The 17,832-nt window shown below is 44.7% G+C and overlaps 1 protein-coding gene across 1 annotated transcript in view; it reads right to left on the bottom strand.

The window, feature by feature from the left end:
* Positions 1-17,685, bottom strand: part of ZMYND8 (zinc finger MYND-type containing 8) — an 84,759-nt gene extending 67,074 nt beyond the window's left edge. Inside the window, exons 1-2 of the mRNA XM_081196028.1 lie at positions 17,578-17,685; positions 16,259-16,302 (exon numbers count right to left, since the gene is read on the bottom strand). Of these exons, the coding sequence (XP_081052154.1) occupies positions 16,259-16,266 (8 nt within the window). The 5' untranslated portion in view covers positions 16,267-16,302; positions 17,578-17,685. The remainder of the gene's footprint in view (positions 1-16,258; positions 16,303-17,577) is intronic.
* Positions 17,686-17,832: the final 147 nt, after the last annotated feature.

Below are 17,832 nucleotides of genomic sequence, written 5' to 3'. Positions count from 1 at the left end.
ATTATGGCAGGCACTCACACTGATTATATTTATGCACCTGCTGAAATCTCATTTATTCTTCCAAGCCTTTGCTGGCTGTTAATACCAATCTCTTCTTAATCTGTTTGCTTTCGATTACTGTTTTTCCTGTTTTCCCATTTTTAAAAGATTATTGTATAGATGCTAATATTCCAGTTTTTACCTTGTGCTGTACATCACTTTGTGGTTTTTAAATGAAAGGCAATAGAAAAATATTTTAAAATGAATAACACCGCTCCACACCCTGCCCACTATTTTTCTCACCCTCCTCTAACAGTCAGTCAACATTTTGAGGGGTTTCTATGTCATTCCCAGATGCAGAAATTAAACAATTTAATGTATGGATGTATTTGGGAAGCTGTCCCTTAGGACACTTAAAAATAACAAACTAACTTTGAGTCTGCCAATACTAATTCAAGCTTTCCCTTACTTTTGTTGCCGAATCTGCTCAAACCATGGACAACATACCGCTACTACTATATAGGCAAGTGAGCTCTTGCAACAAAATGTTGCAAGGCTTCTATTGAAGGTCCCAAACTCCCCATTCCACAGCCCTAATTCTTCCTACTCCCCAACAGTCCGTCAGCGGGGGGGGGGGGGGAGACTGTGGATGTGGGCACACTACATTAAATTCTTCAATTCCATCTACATAAAATTATTTAATTTCCATTGATATCTATGGACAGATGTCTCTTTTCTGACCCTAGGAACATGGAAAAACGGCTTCCTCACGTGAACTGGAAAGTGACCTAGCCAGATAGTGTAAAAGCTTTTATAGGAGGAACAAGTGAATGCAAAAGGACCAATGATGATTAATGAAATAAATTTGGGCTGGGAATTAGGTAAAAATTTAGTTTAAAAAGGGTATGGAAGAAATTACAGGACATGAGTAAAAATATCTGGATATATACCTCTACAGCAAACCTCTGTACTTAGCTTGAGGAAAGCTGAACTATGGAACTCCTTGACACAAGCAAAATTTTGTGATGAAGAACTTATCAATTTCCAAAGATGGAACAGATATCATTGGAAAGTAATGTCAGCAATTGCTACCTGATTATGTCAAATTTTATCTCCATTTTGTGCTCTACCTCTGTACCACCATTTTGAGACTAATGGGCCTTAATAAATTTTAGCCATCTCAAGTGGGCCCTGTGAGTAGAAAGTTTGAGAGAACTTCTGCCTTAAGCAGCCATGTTCTACTGTGCCTTATTCTTCCGCTGTAAACATTCAAACCATTGCACTGTTAGCTCTAGTGAAATAGGATTTGCAAGTATATACTTGTTTTTAAACAAAAGCATGTTTCCCATGTTTTTATGTGGGTTCTGAATACTTCTTGCCTTCCATTAGCACAAACTCCTTCATCTGCATTTTAATAACATTGGGTTGCAGTGTCTGATGCAATTGCCTACAGACAGCTATATGGTTGCCTTGAATTATACAGCAGACTATTTAAAAGAAAGCTAGACTCCACCCATAGAATCTCATGTTTCAAATAGATAAATGGCTGGGTTAGAGGTTTTGCATTTCTGGAATTGTTCCCAGTCAAACTATTAACCCTGCCTTAAAAGACTGATATTTTGATCTAGAGCTCAGCAAACCAGCTGCCTGAAACACTTGAGTAAGATGAACCAGTTTTCTAGCATGCAGAAAAGCTGGAGGTCATATCTGTGCATTGTTTTTTGCCTATTTGATTTTTTTTCCCATTTTTGTGGCTTGGGATATTCTAGCAAAGACTGCACATTCCTCATCTTCCTACAGACAACTTGAAAAACAGCAAGTAAACTCACATTGCTTGCAACATGATCTTGACATGGTGTGAAAGCCTTTCTGATTAAACTTGTTAACTCTCAAGTGTTCTAACAAAGCTGATGCCATCAGTACAGGACTGCTCTGGTTCTATCTTGGCATGTGATCCAGTGTACTAATGGCAAGTTGTAACGTGCATGAATTGACTATATTTACTTGATAAAATTTATACACTGCTTGATTGTAAAAAATCCCTCAAAGCAGTTTACAAAAGATAAAACAGTAAAATCAAGAAAGATTCACAACCATACTTTAAAACATTCAAAAGTTAAAATACTAAAACAGATTAAAATTATCCCAACTTTCTAAGCATCTGGGGAGGTCCGCCTAAAAATAAATGTTTTTAGCAGGTGTCAAAAATAGTATAGTACAGTGAAGGCTGCCTGCTTGATCTCAATAGACAGGGAGTTCCAAAGTTCAGGAGCTGCTACACTAAATTATAAAGTTCTTACAAATGCAAAACAGGTATTATGTGGCACCTGTAAAGGTAAAGGGACCCCTGACCATTAGGTCCCGTCGTGACCGACTCTGGGGTTGCGGCACTCATCTCGCTTTATTGGCCGAGGGAACCGGCGTACAGCTTCCGGGTCATGTAGCCAGCATGACTAAGCCACTTCTGGTGAACCAGAGCAGTGCACGGAAACGCCGTTTACCTTCCCGCTGGAGCGGTACCTATTTATCTACAGTGGTGCCTCGCAAGATGAAATTAATTCGTTCCGCGAGTTTTTTCGCCTAGCAAATTTTTCGTCTTGCGAAGCACGAAATCCCATAGGAATGCATTGAAATTCAATTAATGCATTCCTATGGTCAAAAAAAGTCCAAACAAAGCCAAATTTGGTACAACAAGAGTTTATTAAGTGCTCTTTAAAGTCACACATACTGTAAAGAGCATTTCAAAAATTGAAGGAACAATAAATTAAGTTTCTAAACATGAGAGAAAAACATTTAAAAATCAACAAAGTGTACAGTACATTTTCTAAGACTCTGGAGGACAACTCGAAGAAGGTTCCTCTTCCACTCTTTGCTTCTTGCTGAAGAACCCCCTCCTCAACTGTTCCCCAGCCACCCACCACACAGAAATTCAAATCCAGAATTTTTTAAAAAAAACAGCAGAGTGGCCCAATGGTCACAGAAAATCATAAAAATGCAGAAAAAACCCATACAAGCTTCCAGATTCTTGCAAACCCCTCCCCAACACCAAGTCCTTGAATTCCAAACACCCCAAACCAAAATCCAACCCCCCCCAAAAAAGGTTAACTTACCAAATGGCTGCAAAAGAAGTTTTGGAAAAGCTTAAAAAATCACCAAAGTCTTCAAAAACCTCAAAAAAGGCTACCACACCAAGTTCTATGAGTTGCTCCTCAAAGTCAAGTCGCAACTGTATTAACGGTGTTAAGAAAAAGGAAACAAACTTGCAAGACGTTTTCATTTTTCGTCTTGCGAAGCAAGCCCATAGGGAAATTCGTCTTGCAAAACAGCTCCAAAAACGCAAAACCCTTTCGTCTAGCGAGTTTTTCGTCTTGCGAGGCATTCGTCTTGCGGGGCACCACTGTACTTGCACTTTGATGTGCTTTCGAACTGCTAGGTTGGCAGGAGCAGGGACTGAACAATGGGAGCTCACCCCGTCGCTGGGATTCGAACCGCCGACCTTCTAATCCTAGGCTCTGTGGTTTAACCCACAGCGCCACCCGCGTCCCCTGTGGCACCTGTAGGTAGTGCCAATTCCGCTGATGAAAGTGGTTGAGTGGACACATGTAAGGTAAAGCGATCCCATAAATAAACATGTACCAAGTTGTTAAGGGCTTTATATACTAATAGTAACACCTTGAACTTGGCCTCGGAGCAAATTGGCAGCCAGTGCAGATCTCTGAGCACAGGTGTTATATTCTAACAAAAGTCTCACTCCTGCAGCAATCATGTTGCAATGTACTGCACAGTACTAACAGCAGCTACTGTAGCAAGCACTGAGAAAGTCCAGGAATGACCACAGCTGTTGAACCAGTCAGTCAGTAAAAGGCACTTCTAGCCACTGAGGCTACATGGTGAAGTCTTCTCACTTCTTGTACCATGTCAACTTCACTTGGGAGGTACCGTATTTTTCGTCCCATAAGACGCTCCGTCCCATAGGACGCAGCTAGTTTTTTTGGGGGGAAATAAAGGAATCCCCCCCTTTATTTCCCCCCCAAAAGCAGGTCGGGGAAACCGAACCAGGTCGAGGAACAGCGGGATGGCGGCGCTGCGTCTCCCTGCTGTCCCCCGAGCTAGCGGGGCTGGCCGATGTCTGCCCAGCGCGAGGGGCGCTCTGCTTCAGGGTGCCCCGCCCGCCAGGCAGCAGGCTGCTATCCGCAGCGTGGGGAGCCCTGCGGGGAACTCCTGCAGGGCTCCCCACGCTGTGGATGTCTGTCCGGCACGCGGGGCGCTCTGCTTCAGGGCGTCCCGCCTGCCAGGCGGCAGGCTGCTATCCGCAGCGTGGGGAGCCCTGTGGGGAACTCCTACAGGGCTCCCCACGCTGCAGATGTCTGTCCGGCGGGCGGGGCGCTCTGCTTCAGGGCGCCCTGTCCACCGGGCAGCAGGCTGCTATCTGCAGCGTGGGGAGCCCTGCGGGGAACTCCTGCAGGGCTCCCCACGCTGCGGATGTCTGTCTGGCGCGTGAGGCGCTCTGCTTCAGGGCGCCCCACCCGCCAGGCGGCAGGCTGCTATCCGCAGTGTGGGGAGCCCTGTCAGGGCTCCGGATGTGTTCCCGAAGTGCCGGGCGCTCTGCTTTCAGGGCGGCCGATGCTCCGGGAAGCAGGCTGCTATCCGCAGCCTAGACATCCCTGCGGGACCTGCCGTAGGGCTGCCTAGGCTGCGGATGTGTTCCCGAAGCGCTTTCAGGGCGCCCGACGCTCCGGGAAGCAGGCTGCGGATGTGTTCCCGAAGCGCCGGGCGCTCTGCTTTCAGGGTGCCCGACGTTCCGGGAAGCAGGCTGCTATCCGCAGCCTAGACATCCCTGCGGGACCTCCCGCAGGGCTGCCTAGGCTGCGGATGTCTTCCTGAAGCCTGGAGAGCGAGAGGGGTCGGTGCGCACCGACCCCTCTCACTCTCCAAGCTTCAACGAAAGCCTGCATTCGCCCCATAGGACGCACCCAGATTTCCCCTTCATTTTTGGAGGGGAAAAAGTGCGTCCTATAGGGCGAAAAATACAGTAGCTTGTTTAAAAACACTCCACATCAAAATCATTATTTTCATGAGTAGGCAGACAGACACCTTCAGATAGGCAACCTTCCCCCATATGAAACCTCTTGTACTTCAGCTGCAGGATACTCCTTAGGTACTAAAGAGTATAATGGCCTCTTGCACCAAGGCAATATTAAAGCAGTTAGTCGCAAGAATTCTGAGGAATACTGGCCCAATGATGCCTGTGTATGGGGGTGTGGGGAGATTAAAAGGGCAATGCTAATACTCAAAACTGGCACAGTTCTTTTTTTCATATGCTGCGTGATGTGCAGTAATATACTATTTTAGAAATTCATATTGTTCTGGAGGACAAGCATGCTGCAGAGGCTTAGTTACATTTGGAAAGAATTTCCTTACTGATCACCTTTCAGCTTTTCTGGACCATCAGCATTTTGTTCTTTGAATTATTATTTATAAAAAATATTTATATACCACTGTATCAAAAATATATTCCAACAGTTTATATAAAAACATAAAACTACAGAATAAAATCATTTTAAAAAATTAAAAAGTTAAAAGCAAAAATAAATTAAAAACAACAAAAGTTCCCAGGGAATCCTCATGGTCTATTACCGTACTTCAGGCAAGATGAGGCAGCTAAGCATTCCTTATCAGCTAAATGCTGAGCCAAAACAACTACTTTCCCAGCGTCTGTTCTCCAATTAAAATATGCAGCTGGCATAGCTCAGTTGGTAGATCATGAGACTCTTAATCTCAGGGTCATGGGATCAAACCCTATGTTGGGAAAAATATTATTGCATTGCAAGGGTTGGACTAGATGGCCCTTGTGGTCCCTTCCAACGCTACAGTTCTATGATTCTATTTGGCTTTTAAGGCCACATGAAAGTAAAACAGATAATAAAGATATGCTACATACCTGCATGATGCAATTAACACTCCTGAGCCAACTGACTTTAAAATTATTCAAAACATAAACACTCTAGAATTAGAATATACTGCAGAGCTCAAACACAACAGCTTTACTCATCAACATCTTTCTAGTTTTATTAAATGTTATCCATATTACTATACTAACAAAATAGAACTTCCTGATACAAACACAAAAACTAAACCAAACCAAGGCTGGCATGAGATGTTACAAACACAATAAAAAATAATAAAGCAGGTTATCTGGATGCTTGTGATAAGATACAGACAGGTAAGTGGAGGGTATAATCATAAGAAATGGGAGAACAAGAGGTGTGGCACACATGACTTACAAGATATAGAGAAACATAAATCTATAACTGAAACTATCAGAGGCACAAGGAGTACCAAAAAAAGGCTCTATATTACATTATGAAATATTTTCAACCAAGTAGACGTTACTTATCCTAAATTTATTGAGAGACTTGTGGAAAAGGCCAGTGTAAAATTCCCTTTATATATATTCAATAAAATCCCACCAAAAGATGTTACCCTTGATTTTTTCTTTCAAAAAGTGAGTGTACAAGGGACGTTTTTCATGTAATGCAATTTTTCATATATCATTCCACCTTAATGCGGTGTTAATTTCTTACAAAGAAGAAAATACTTTTAAAGGAAACAATAAGATATGATTTAGCCATGGTGAAGTCTGTACTATTAAATGCATTCAAGGTCAGAAGGAATGTTTATTCCTAACTTAGCCAAAGACCATAGACTCTCTTAAGGTAAAGGTAAAGGTACCCCTGCCCGTACGGGCCAGTCCTGACAGACTCTAGGGTTGTGCGCTCATCTCACTCTAGAGGCCGGGAGCCAGCGCTGTCCGCAGACACTTCCGGGTCACGTGGCCAGCATGACGAAGCTGCTCCGGCGAACTGGCACCAGAGCAGCACACGGAAACGCCGTTTACCTTCCCGCTATTAAGCGGTCCCTATTTATCTACTTGCACCCGGGGGTGCTTTCGAGCTGCTAGGTTGGCAGGCGCTGGGACCGAGCAACGGGAGCGCACCCCGCCGGGGGGATTCGAACCGCCGACCATGCGATCGGCAAGTCCTAGGCGCTGAGGTTTTACCCACAGCGCCACCCGCATCCCAATATAGGCTCTCTTATTGGGACTCAAAAGGCTACTGGCATGACTTAATTTCCAAAGACCTCGGAACAAAGAGAGGTGGGGTTAAAGAGGATAAAGGCAGAGTACTGCATGCAATTGTGGGATGATGTCCGCTTCATAAGCGTTTTGATATTTAGTATTTTTTAAAGGATGAGTAGGCAACACTGGAGACAATAGGTGTAATGCTACTACTCTGCTCATGACCAATTATATGGGTGCCAAAGTCAAACATAACATTTATGAGCCATGTCTTAGAGAACAGGTTATGGTAAGAGTAAAGTGGCAAGATAGAGAAGTGATTGCAAGTCAAGTAAGGGGTGTCAAACCTTTCTGCCTCTCACCGCTTTCCCCTCACAACCCATTCCTTCCAGCCACATTACTCCTGCTTGGCATCAAGATCAGAAATAAATCCAACTACCGGGGGGGGGGGACAATTTGGGTGAGAAATTGTGGGGCAGAAGAATTCACCCTAATCAGCATTCCAAGACACTGGTTTGCAGACATTCTGTGTAGTGCAGTTCTAGGCACACATGCTTGCACCAGGCAAGTGCTAACTAATGGGTGTTGCTACTGAAGTCTACAAGTACATGACAACTGCTGCTGGCAAGAAGCTCCTGCTGCCGCTGCCATAACCCAAAATGCCAGTTAACTCTACTGGAAGGAAGAAATTTAGAACCAATTGACCCACATAACAAACTGCTTGCTATTTTTCTCTTGTTTTAATAATAATAAAAAATACATTTCAGCTTGAGTCATGTTCCTGGTTTTGTTCTTTGTGAACACATATACTTTTTGTGGCTGTGGGGATGCCCTCAGTTACATAATTTGTATAATGTTATTAGCTGTCCTGATGTGAAATGCAAAAAGGCAATTGCTTGTTCATGAGATTAGTTCTCTAGAAACAGATAAAGGGGTGGGATGCAGATATGATGATGGAAATCACTGGTGGTGATTACTACCCAACAATGAAAATGTGTATGACCACAAATTTTCTTTATAGTTAAACTATGAAAATAACAAAAAAAAACCTAAGCTGAGAATTGCCAGACCAAATTAGCCACTTAAGCTTCAAAGAAAGGAAAAATCCATCTGCTTAAACTTCAAATGTGTGGCATTGGTTAACGTACGCTTCAAGTTGTCTGCTAGTCTATAAGTAGTAATAATTTCTTCCAAGTGAAAACCTTGCTAGGCCCCCTGCTGTCACCCTGCAACACTATGTATATACAGGCTGGATGGCTTACTAGAATATTTGTGGGTTGCTATACTTCAGTATTTGTCTGTCTGAGCAAATGAACCTCTACACAAGAAAGATGCCTAGCAACAGTAATTCATTCAGCTCAAGTGTCTTCTTCTCTTTTATCCCAAATTCCCATTCCCTAAGTAGTAGATAGGTAGCCGTGTTGGTCTGCCATAGTCAAAATAAAAAAAATTCCTTCCAGTAGCACCTTAAAGACCAACTAAGTTAGTTCTTGGTATGAGCTTTCGTGTGCATGCACACTTCTTCAGATACACACTTCTTCAGATACACACTTCTTCAGATTCCCTAAGTTTGTGTTGGCCCTAGTTATGGGTACCCAATGTTGCAGATTAGGCTGCAATCCTAGCCATGTCTACTCAAAAGTAAAAAGGTAAAGGGACCCCTGACCGTTCGGTCCAGTTGCGGACAACTCTGGGGTTGCGGCGCTCATCTCACTTTACTGGCAGAGGGAGCCAGCATGACTTTGGAGAACCAAAGCAGCGCATGGAAACGCCATTTACCTTCCCACCGGAGTGGTACCTATTTATCTACTTGCACTTTTATGTGCTTTCGAACTGCTAGGTTGGCAGGAGCAGGGACCGAGCAACGGGAGCTCATCCCATTGCAGGGACAGGTTAGGATTGCATCTTTTGGCTATTATCTATCTTGTGAAGTTTGTCAAACATCTCAGCCCTGAATACATTTATCTGGAAGTAAGTTGGCTGCACTTACTGTAGCTTCCTTTTTCTGCCCCATCCAGGTAGTGCAGGCATAGGCAAACTTGGCCCTCCAGATGTTTTGGGACTATAACTCCCATGATCCCTAGTTAACAGGACCAGTGGTCAGGGATGATGGGAACTGTAGTCCCAAAACATCTGGAGGGCCGAGTTTGCCTATGCCTGAGGTAGCGTAACCACTGTTCCTTTAACTTTGAACTTGCAAACTATACTTCCAATGGTGTCTCTAGGAACATTCAGTGCCTTCACTATCTTTTTGTATCCTGCTCCTTGTTTGTGAAGGGCAATTACTGGTATCTCTTCTCTTACCTTCCTGGACCATTCTCTTGACTTAGCCATATTTCTAACATGCAGCCAAATTTGACACTCATGAAATACCTGAGCTGGCTAGGGGTTTGCTGTGTTCCACCTCAAGCACACCTGGTGCAACTAATGAAGCCCTTGATTAGTTGCATCAAGTGTGCTTGAGACAACACCTGCTGTATTTGTGCTGCTGTGAAGGATTCTATTCAGGGGGTGAAATAATAGTGAGACTGGAGAAACCAGTATAAGTTGCATTTTCAGCTGATTTTGAGGAAATCACTTTAAGTATACATTGTGTTGAGCTATTTCAATTGCTTTTGTTTGATTTGCTCATTGCAAGCAGATGAAAGTCTGTAAAATTTGATAATAAAGCTGATTTGCAATGGGGGCTGAATGATTTCGACTGTAACTGTAAATCAAGTATTTGCTTCCAATAAAGTATACTTAGGACAGAAATTTAAAATGCTGTTCATCCAAGTTGGATTGAGAACCCACAAATTCACTCTTACATATCATATTTTTTTGTGATAGGGCCTTTTGGAGTTACTCTATGTATTGCTTAAATTTAAATTAAATTCTAGCTGTAGTCTTAAATCATTTCTAAGTACAGCCTGCTATAGCCAACTACATCATACTCTGGGTAGATCCACTGAAATCAATGGACTTAAGATAGTCATGACTGACCTTTAAGTCCATTCCATATATGACTTAATCAAATATCACCCAGATGCTTGTGCCATAAACAACTGTTAAATGGTTGCTCTGCTTGTGTCATCTTCTACCTTAATGTACTCCATACTCCAAGTTACCTAGTGTATCACCTACTTAACTAAAAAAAATAGGAACAAGAGAGTGACTTGGAGGAGAGGAGTAATGCAGGGTATTGATAACTGCTTCTGCTTTCTCCTCTTGCGTTAATAGAAATATAGCACCCTCTTGTGTTGCCTTGTGTTGACTCTAGAGTCATGAAAAAGTTTCATTAAAAAAGAGCAGGGGCTGTACTTTTAAACATCTCTGAAGTATGAGTCTGAAGCAAGAGCTGCATAGCCACACAAAATGTAAAGATACTTAAATGTGTACAGTTAAACAAATAAGTTATTGGCAACGCATGCATGCATGCACATGCACACACACAGGTCCTCCTGCAATTATTAAGAAGATTCCCATGGTGGAGAGTGTACCCCTACTGAATCATAATACAGGGAAATAAATACCATATTCCAAGGTGCATGGGGAAAATGAAATTATTTTAGACCTTGTTCAAGTAACCAGCTCCATGAATGCACCTACTGCAATTCAGCCTTGGTGTGACACTCCTCCAAGTTTCAATTCAGTTAAGATTATGTACCCATCCACATGTAATGGTCTGGTCCTGGCTTGGCCCCCGAGCCAAAAAACCCCCAGGGATGTTACATTCCCAGGACAAGGGCTGGCAAACTCTGGAGGTCCAAGTTAGCAGTTGGGAAACAAGGCAATTCAAATACACAAGGTCTTAAGAATGAGTTAATGTCGAGCAGTCCACAGTGAGGCAGCCCAGAAGTGGGCATGGTCCAACAGCAGAATCATGAAACAAAGCCCAGGTCAAACACAGCACAGTACTGTAGTCCAAGAGCAAGGTATTAGTAGGCAACAGTGAGGGAAGAAACCAGAAACTGGGTTCAACACAGCTGAGAACCAATATTGTTCTACAACTAACAGTCTTCAAATGGAGCATGATGTAGTTTATAGTCGTCCAGACCTAGCTTCAACTTGTTAGCCCAACTTTCAAGGTTCCTTGCTTCTGAGAGCCCTTATTCTCAAGGAACCTGGTTCTTCTAGGCCTTGAGGCACACACTCTTTATCAATACCCATTAGTATTACACTCTTGAGTATGTGAACATACAACTATATAAAATATCTATTACAGACAAACAGAATGATTTTGAATTTGTAAGCCTTATAAAGGTAAAGGGACCCCTGACCATTAGGTCCAGTCGTGGCCAACTTTGGGATTGCGGCGCTCATCTCGCTTTAATGGCCGAGGGAGCCAGCGTACAGCTTCCGGATCATGTGGCCAGCATGACTAAGCCGCTTCTGGCTAACCAGAGCAGCGCACGGAAACGCCGTTTACCTTCCCACCAGAGTGGTACCTATTTATCTACTTGCACTTTGACATGCTTTCGAACTGCTAGGTGGGCAAGAGCTGGGACCGCACAATGGGAGCTCACTCCGTCACAGGGAATCGAACCGTTGGCCTTCTGATCGGCAAGTCCTAGGCTCTGTGGTTTAACCCACAGCGCCACCCGCGTAAGCCTTATAGTTAATTTAAATGAAGAACTCAACTGAATAGGAAGCAGGATATTTAGAAAATGAAATGGAAGCAGTTTCTTCAGTAAGTTCAGCCATAGAAGTTCTTAACACCTGTATTCAATTACAAGAGATCAAAAACATCTAAGAGGTGTCTTCTTTAGCAACTGATGCTTTTTTGTGATGTGAGGTGCACTGGTGATCTTACCAAGATGGTCTGCAGTATGGAGACGCCAGAATAACCTCATGAAAAAACTGTCCCCTTTCCATCGCATGTTCGGGGAAAGAAAAAAAAGTCTAGTACTCCAGAATTCTAATCTTGTGGAAATATAGGAGATTAAAAGAGGAACTATGTGTCTAGATCAGGGGTCTGCAACCTTTAAGACAAAAAGAGCCACTTGGACCCGTTTCCGAAGGAAAAAAAACTGGGAGCCGCAAAACCATTGCAACATTTAAAGCATGCGCACCACTGCCCTCCGATCTGAGAGCGGGCGGGAAGGTGACGTCGGGACGGTGCGTGACTAACGCACGCACCACCCCCATGCGACGTCACAGCCAGTACAGCGCCCGCCACAGTGGGGAGTGTCGGGGGCACAATGTGCCTCCTCCCCTCGCTAGTATCCGCCCCGGAGCCGCAGCAAAGGTGTAAAAGAGCCACATGCGGCTCCGGAGCCGCGGGTTGCAGACCCCTGGTCTAGATGAACAATGACAAACCTGGTTATTGTGATGAAATATTGCCCACAGCCAATAATTGCTGCCAGTGACAGGCGCTCCCCCCCACCCCACCTTATGCAGGGGTTACGTTCTGGGCCCCAGCGCACATAAGTGAAATCATATGAAGGGGGAACACCCTCTAAAAAGCCTCTGAACACCCATTTTTCCCCGTTCTCCAGCTCTCTCCCCCCCTTGCTTTCCACACAACTCTCTCTTCAAAAAGAGCTGAAGTCCTGGGGCAAGCTGGAGGCTGAAGGCTGTGTGGCAAAGCAGCTGCTGCTACACTATTTTGCATGTCAGCTGCCAGGCAGGGAGGCTGAGCAGCCTAAACAAATCTCTGCCCCAGGTGTTTTCGGGGCTGCTTCTTCCCTCACTGATGCCCTCTTTGGGCTCCAATAAGGTTCTCCTCAGGAATCACAGTGACTCTCTAGTTCTCTCCCTCCATTTCCTGGCATGGTTCTATTTATTTAATTATTTCCAAGCGTCACACATATATGGGGTAGCACATGAATAGAACATGTGTAAGGGGTGTGTGCCTGTACTTTGACTCAGTATCATCATCTCCACCTGTCATATCTTTCTCATACTGGTCAGAGAAAGTGGCATAAAACAGATGCCTCCCAAATCACGCTCAATAGCCACCTCCCCTTCCACACAGAAACCTGGATGACGCTTGTACGCATGCCACACAAATGAAAATATTGAGAATCCATTCCAGATCTTTCAAAGAAAAAACATTGTATTAGTACAGTGGAATACTAGCTGAATAAAGACAATATAATGTGACAGTATAGCAAAAAAATCCAAAAAAAACCCATAAATTTTACCTCTATCAATGGTAAATGGGGAAAGGCCCTTAATTAGTATCCTAAGGAAGTGTCTTTTCCCCTGGGTTCAACCAGACCATATTTATCTCTGAAATGTCTGTCACAGATTAACACATTTGTGTGAAATTTCTGTCATTGATTAGCTAGTATGAAAAGTGTTAATTTAAGTACCCATCAGAGGGAAAGTTTATCAAGCACTAAACATATTATTTAGTAACTGACACTCTGACAGATCACGTTCACTGTTCCCTGCAGGAAAAGCAAGTTCCTACTATACCGCTCTGCAGAAAATGTCATTCACTTCTGAATACCACTCTTTTTTTTAAACCCACTAAGTAAATGACTATCAGTAGCACAGAAATCTTGGCAGCATGAATAGTAACTGCAGCTTAATGAGAAGCAGCCTAAAAAAATTACACTGGACGCTTGGTACCACTCACTCTGGAATATAGCTATAATGGAGAAAATCATCCATAATTTGAGATTCCAGCAAGGACTAGAACCTCCAGACAATTTTTATGTGATTTGGGATTCCTTTATGACATATACAGTGGAACTACCATTTTCAAGACAAACTTCGTTACAAGCCTGACAAATCTGGAAATATAGCAGTACTTCATGATCTGCTAAAGTTGGTAGTATTTACTTGGACGTTATTATTTTAACTCATATGTAACTACACATTCTACATGTCTGTTTTATAGTTTTGTTTTTCATCTTTTGGTTTTCATCTGTTATAATTGTTTTATCTGTTTTATATACATTATAAAAAGGAATAAAAAGTTTTACAAACAAAACAAAACAAACTCAATTCAGAAACGTCAACAAAACAATCTTCAGGAGCAGCTATTGCAACCTTTAAGGTAGTGATAGCCAAACTTGGCCCTCCAGTGTTTTGGGACTCCAACTTCCATCATCCCTAGCTAACAGGACCAGTGATCAGGGATGATGGGAATTGTAGTCCCAAAACAGCTGGAGGGCCAAGTTTGGCCATCACCATTAAGGTATGCCAATAGGATGACTGAAATGAGGCACCACATGGCAGGTACACATGCTCCCTCCAGCAAAGATTTAACATGCAAAGCTCTTTTACTAATATCTATCAAACCTTTTACTACATTGGTTATATCTGACCTTCTCCCAACAAGAGGACAAAATAACTAGTTTGTTCAGATCACACAGAGGCTCTAGTCACTCACTGGTCAAAGTATATAAAAAGAATGAAGACATTATCAACACATGGAGGGACATTGGAAACATATCCGCACACTTCCTTCCTGTCTCCACTTCACATGTCAGCACATGTCAGCGCCTATCAGAAATGCACAAACTTTAAAGCTCAATACAGGAGAGACTTGCTAAAAATGCACATAAATAGGACACGTACATAGGAACAAATACATGTATATAACTTTTAGACTGTACCAATCCCAAGGGAGGATGCAGAGGTGTGATTCTGCTTTCCTACTGCATGTTGACTTTATGTACACTGCTGAATATATGATTAGAACAAGAACTGAATAGTGGGGGATACATGTTTAATCAATACATTTTTAAAAAAATCAAGTGTTAAAGCTTACATTGAACCTATGCCTATGCAAATATAATAACACTACTACAGGCTTCCTAGGCCAGCAAGTTACAAGAGAAAGTTTACTAAGATGCAAATTTGGCAAGTTTTTTCTTAAGTTATGCAAATTCCTAATGACGTGCTCTGGTCCATGAGGTCACGAAGAGTTGGACACGACTAAACAATGGTATTATAGAACCTGATTCATTTCAATAAAATTATTTGGTAAAACGCCTTAGGGATTTGGGCTTGCCAGACTTCTGCCTGGCCTGTTATGAGCTTTTTAGAAGCAGTGTGATCTGCAAACACTGGCTACATTGCTTATCTATATGCAGGACCAACCCACCCATGCATGACACAAGGTAGGCAACTGCCTTAGGAGGAGGCAGGATCCACAGAGGCAGCAGATCCTGATGTACCGTAGATCTTCATTCGCTGCTCCCTTGTTCCTAATGTACCGTATTTTTCGCCCTATAGGACGCACCGTCCCATAAGGCGCACCTAGTTTTTTGGAGGGGAAATAAAGGGGAAAATTATTTTCCCCCCAGGCGCGGGGCTGGGGCTGCCCGAGCTTCCCCCGACCCCAGCCCCCAAACAGGCAGCTCTCTGCAATCCGTGGGAGCCCAGCGCTGGCTCCCGCTGCTTGCGGAGAGGTCCGCGAAGCCTGGACGCGCTGATCTCAGCGCGCGCAGGCTTCGGGATGCCGGCAACTCTCCCCAAGCAGCGGGAGCGCTCCCGCTGCTTGCGGAGAGGTCCGCGAAGCCTGGACGCGCTGATCTCAGCGCGCACAGGCTTCGGGATGCCGGCAACTCTCCCCAAGCAGCGGGAGCGCTCCCGCTGCTTGCGGAGAGGTCCGCGAAGCCTGGACGCGCTGAGATCAGCGCGCGCAGGCTTCGGGATGCCGGCAACTCTCCCCAAGCAGCGGGAGCGCTCCTGCTGCTTGCGGAGAGGTCCGCGAAGCCTGGACACGCTGATCTCAGCGCGCGCAGGCTTCGGGATGCTGGCAACTCTCCCCAAGCAGCGGGAGCGCTCCCGCTGCTTGCGGAGAGGTCCGCGAAGCCTGGACGCGCTGAGATCAGCGCGCGCAGGCTTCGGGATGCCGGCAACTCTCCCCAAGCAGCGGGAGCGCTCCCGCTGCTTGCGGAGAGGTCCGCAAAGCCTGGACGCGCTGAGATCAGCGTGCGCAGGCTTCGGGATGCCGGCACCTCTCCCCAAGCAGCGGGAGCGCTCCCATTTTTGGAGGGGGGAAAGTGCGTCCTATAGGGCGAAAAATACGGTATATCAACCCCTCTTCCCTCGCTGGGAGGGGAGCACCAATTTTGTGGTTCACCTCAGGCATCAAAATGTACTGGGTTGGCCCTGTCACCATGCTTAGAAAAGCTTCACCTTCCAGTCTGTGTCCTGAAACAGTTGGCAGCCCTTCAGTTTCGCTGCCAGACCATGTTAATCTGTGTCACTCCAACTTCCATGTATTAGACCTGGTCATTTGAGGGTGACTACACTTACCCCATCATGACAAACAAGTTCTTGGGTGGCTTTCTTTTATAACTCTGAAAAACAAACCAGATGAATTTGATTTTAGATTTAAGATGCGGGAGAAAACAAATCAGCATTACTTTTTTTCCCTATGTTTGGTTTATGATAAAGTCTTACACACCAATATTCAGTTAAACTAAGCTACTGGTAGAGAAACACAAAATACTGTCATCTGCAAAACAGAAGACAACTACAGCATTTGTTCCTATATTCTTTTTGTTTGTTTGTTTTGGTTCCTCATTAATTTCATCCTTTCTTAGATGGAGCTAATAAGGTCTTAAGAGTCTGGTAGGCATTTTTTCTTTTACCCAGAACTTTTCTTTTATTAAACAAACAATGAAATGTCATACAGAAAATTTCTGACATATCTTTACTGCTTACCCTCCAGTACACCTGAAGATAGCAAAAGTTCAATTGAGGGAAACACAACAAATTGTGGCACACTTAGCTCTGATCTCCAACAGAATGGAATGGCCAGGTGGCTCAGGAGGGTCTGCAGAAGTAGGGGAGGGGGGATACAACTGTTCCCCCTCCCCAGCTTCTTTTGCCTCACTCAGCCTAATGATGGGTCTGGCTGGAAATCTGAAGTGTGCTTCACACTGCAACATTTTGTTGCAGGCCCCACTTAGAAGTCAACAAAATCTTAAGTGGAAATCCTCATTAGCTGAAGCCATTCTCGCCTGCGCTATTTATATGAGTTTTAGCATTCTGTGAGCTGCTGCGGAAATCCAGATTTGAAAGCAAGACTAGAAAGGCTTTGGGAAGAAGCAAACACAACAAACCAGGCCACACACAGATAAGATGCGGGAACGAAGGAAAGCAGCCTCCTCATAGCAGCCTCACGCTGAGCAATGTGGCGGTCTATTTCTTCGACCCTCCAGGGTTTGGGGGCCAAGATCTACCATGACCCATTCCCGTGCGTCCGTCCGTCCCGCCCCCAACCCCCCTCAAGTTTCTGAGGGATATGCCTGGGATGAAACCTGGGAACTTTCCCAAGGGAAACACGTGCTCTGCTACTTCTCCAGCTGCGGGGCCCTGCCTTGGGAGCCGGATTCCGGCCGACGGAAAGCCCACTAAGTTCAACAGGGCTAAGTTTCTGACGAAAGAAAGGAACCCCAAAAAAGCTTCCTCTCAGGATTGGGGTCTGCACGTCCTTCTTATTTTCAGAAAGTGGCTCGCTTCGGGGTTTTTTTCTGTGATAAAGCCCAGGACGCATATTTTGAGAATTTTTACCACATAAGAGAAACAAACAACAACAACAAGCCCGCCCCGTCACCCACAACCGGTACCTGACGCTCTTTCTTCTCTCTTAAAAACTCCTCGCAGGATGTTGCCTCCGCTACCGAAAGCTCAGAGCAAGTGATACAGGTGGCTGGACCCGGCGCAGGCTCCACCTCCGGGGGCCAACGAGTGGCCGCACTTAGGTGTCAGTCACGCGAACCCCGCCTCCCTCCTCAAACAGCCGTTTCGAGCGTCGGGCAGCCTCCCTCAACCGCCCCTCTCCCTCCCTCCCTCCCCGATTCCCGAGTCCCCGCCCCTGGCAA

Source organism: Podarcis bocagei, assembly GCF_964188305.1.
Source record: "Podarcis bocagei genome assembly, chromosome: 5".
Classification (NCBI taxonomy): Eukaryota; Metazoa; Chordata; class Lepidosauria; order Squamata; family Lacertidae; genus Podarcis; species Podarcis bocagei.
This window is presented reverse-complemented; position numbering and strand designations above follow the sequence as displayed.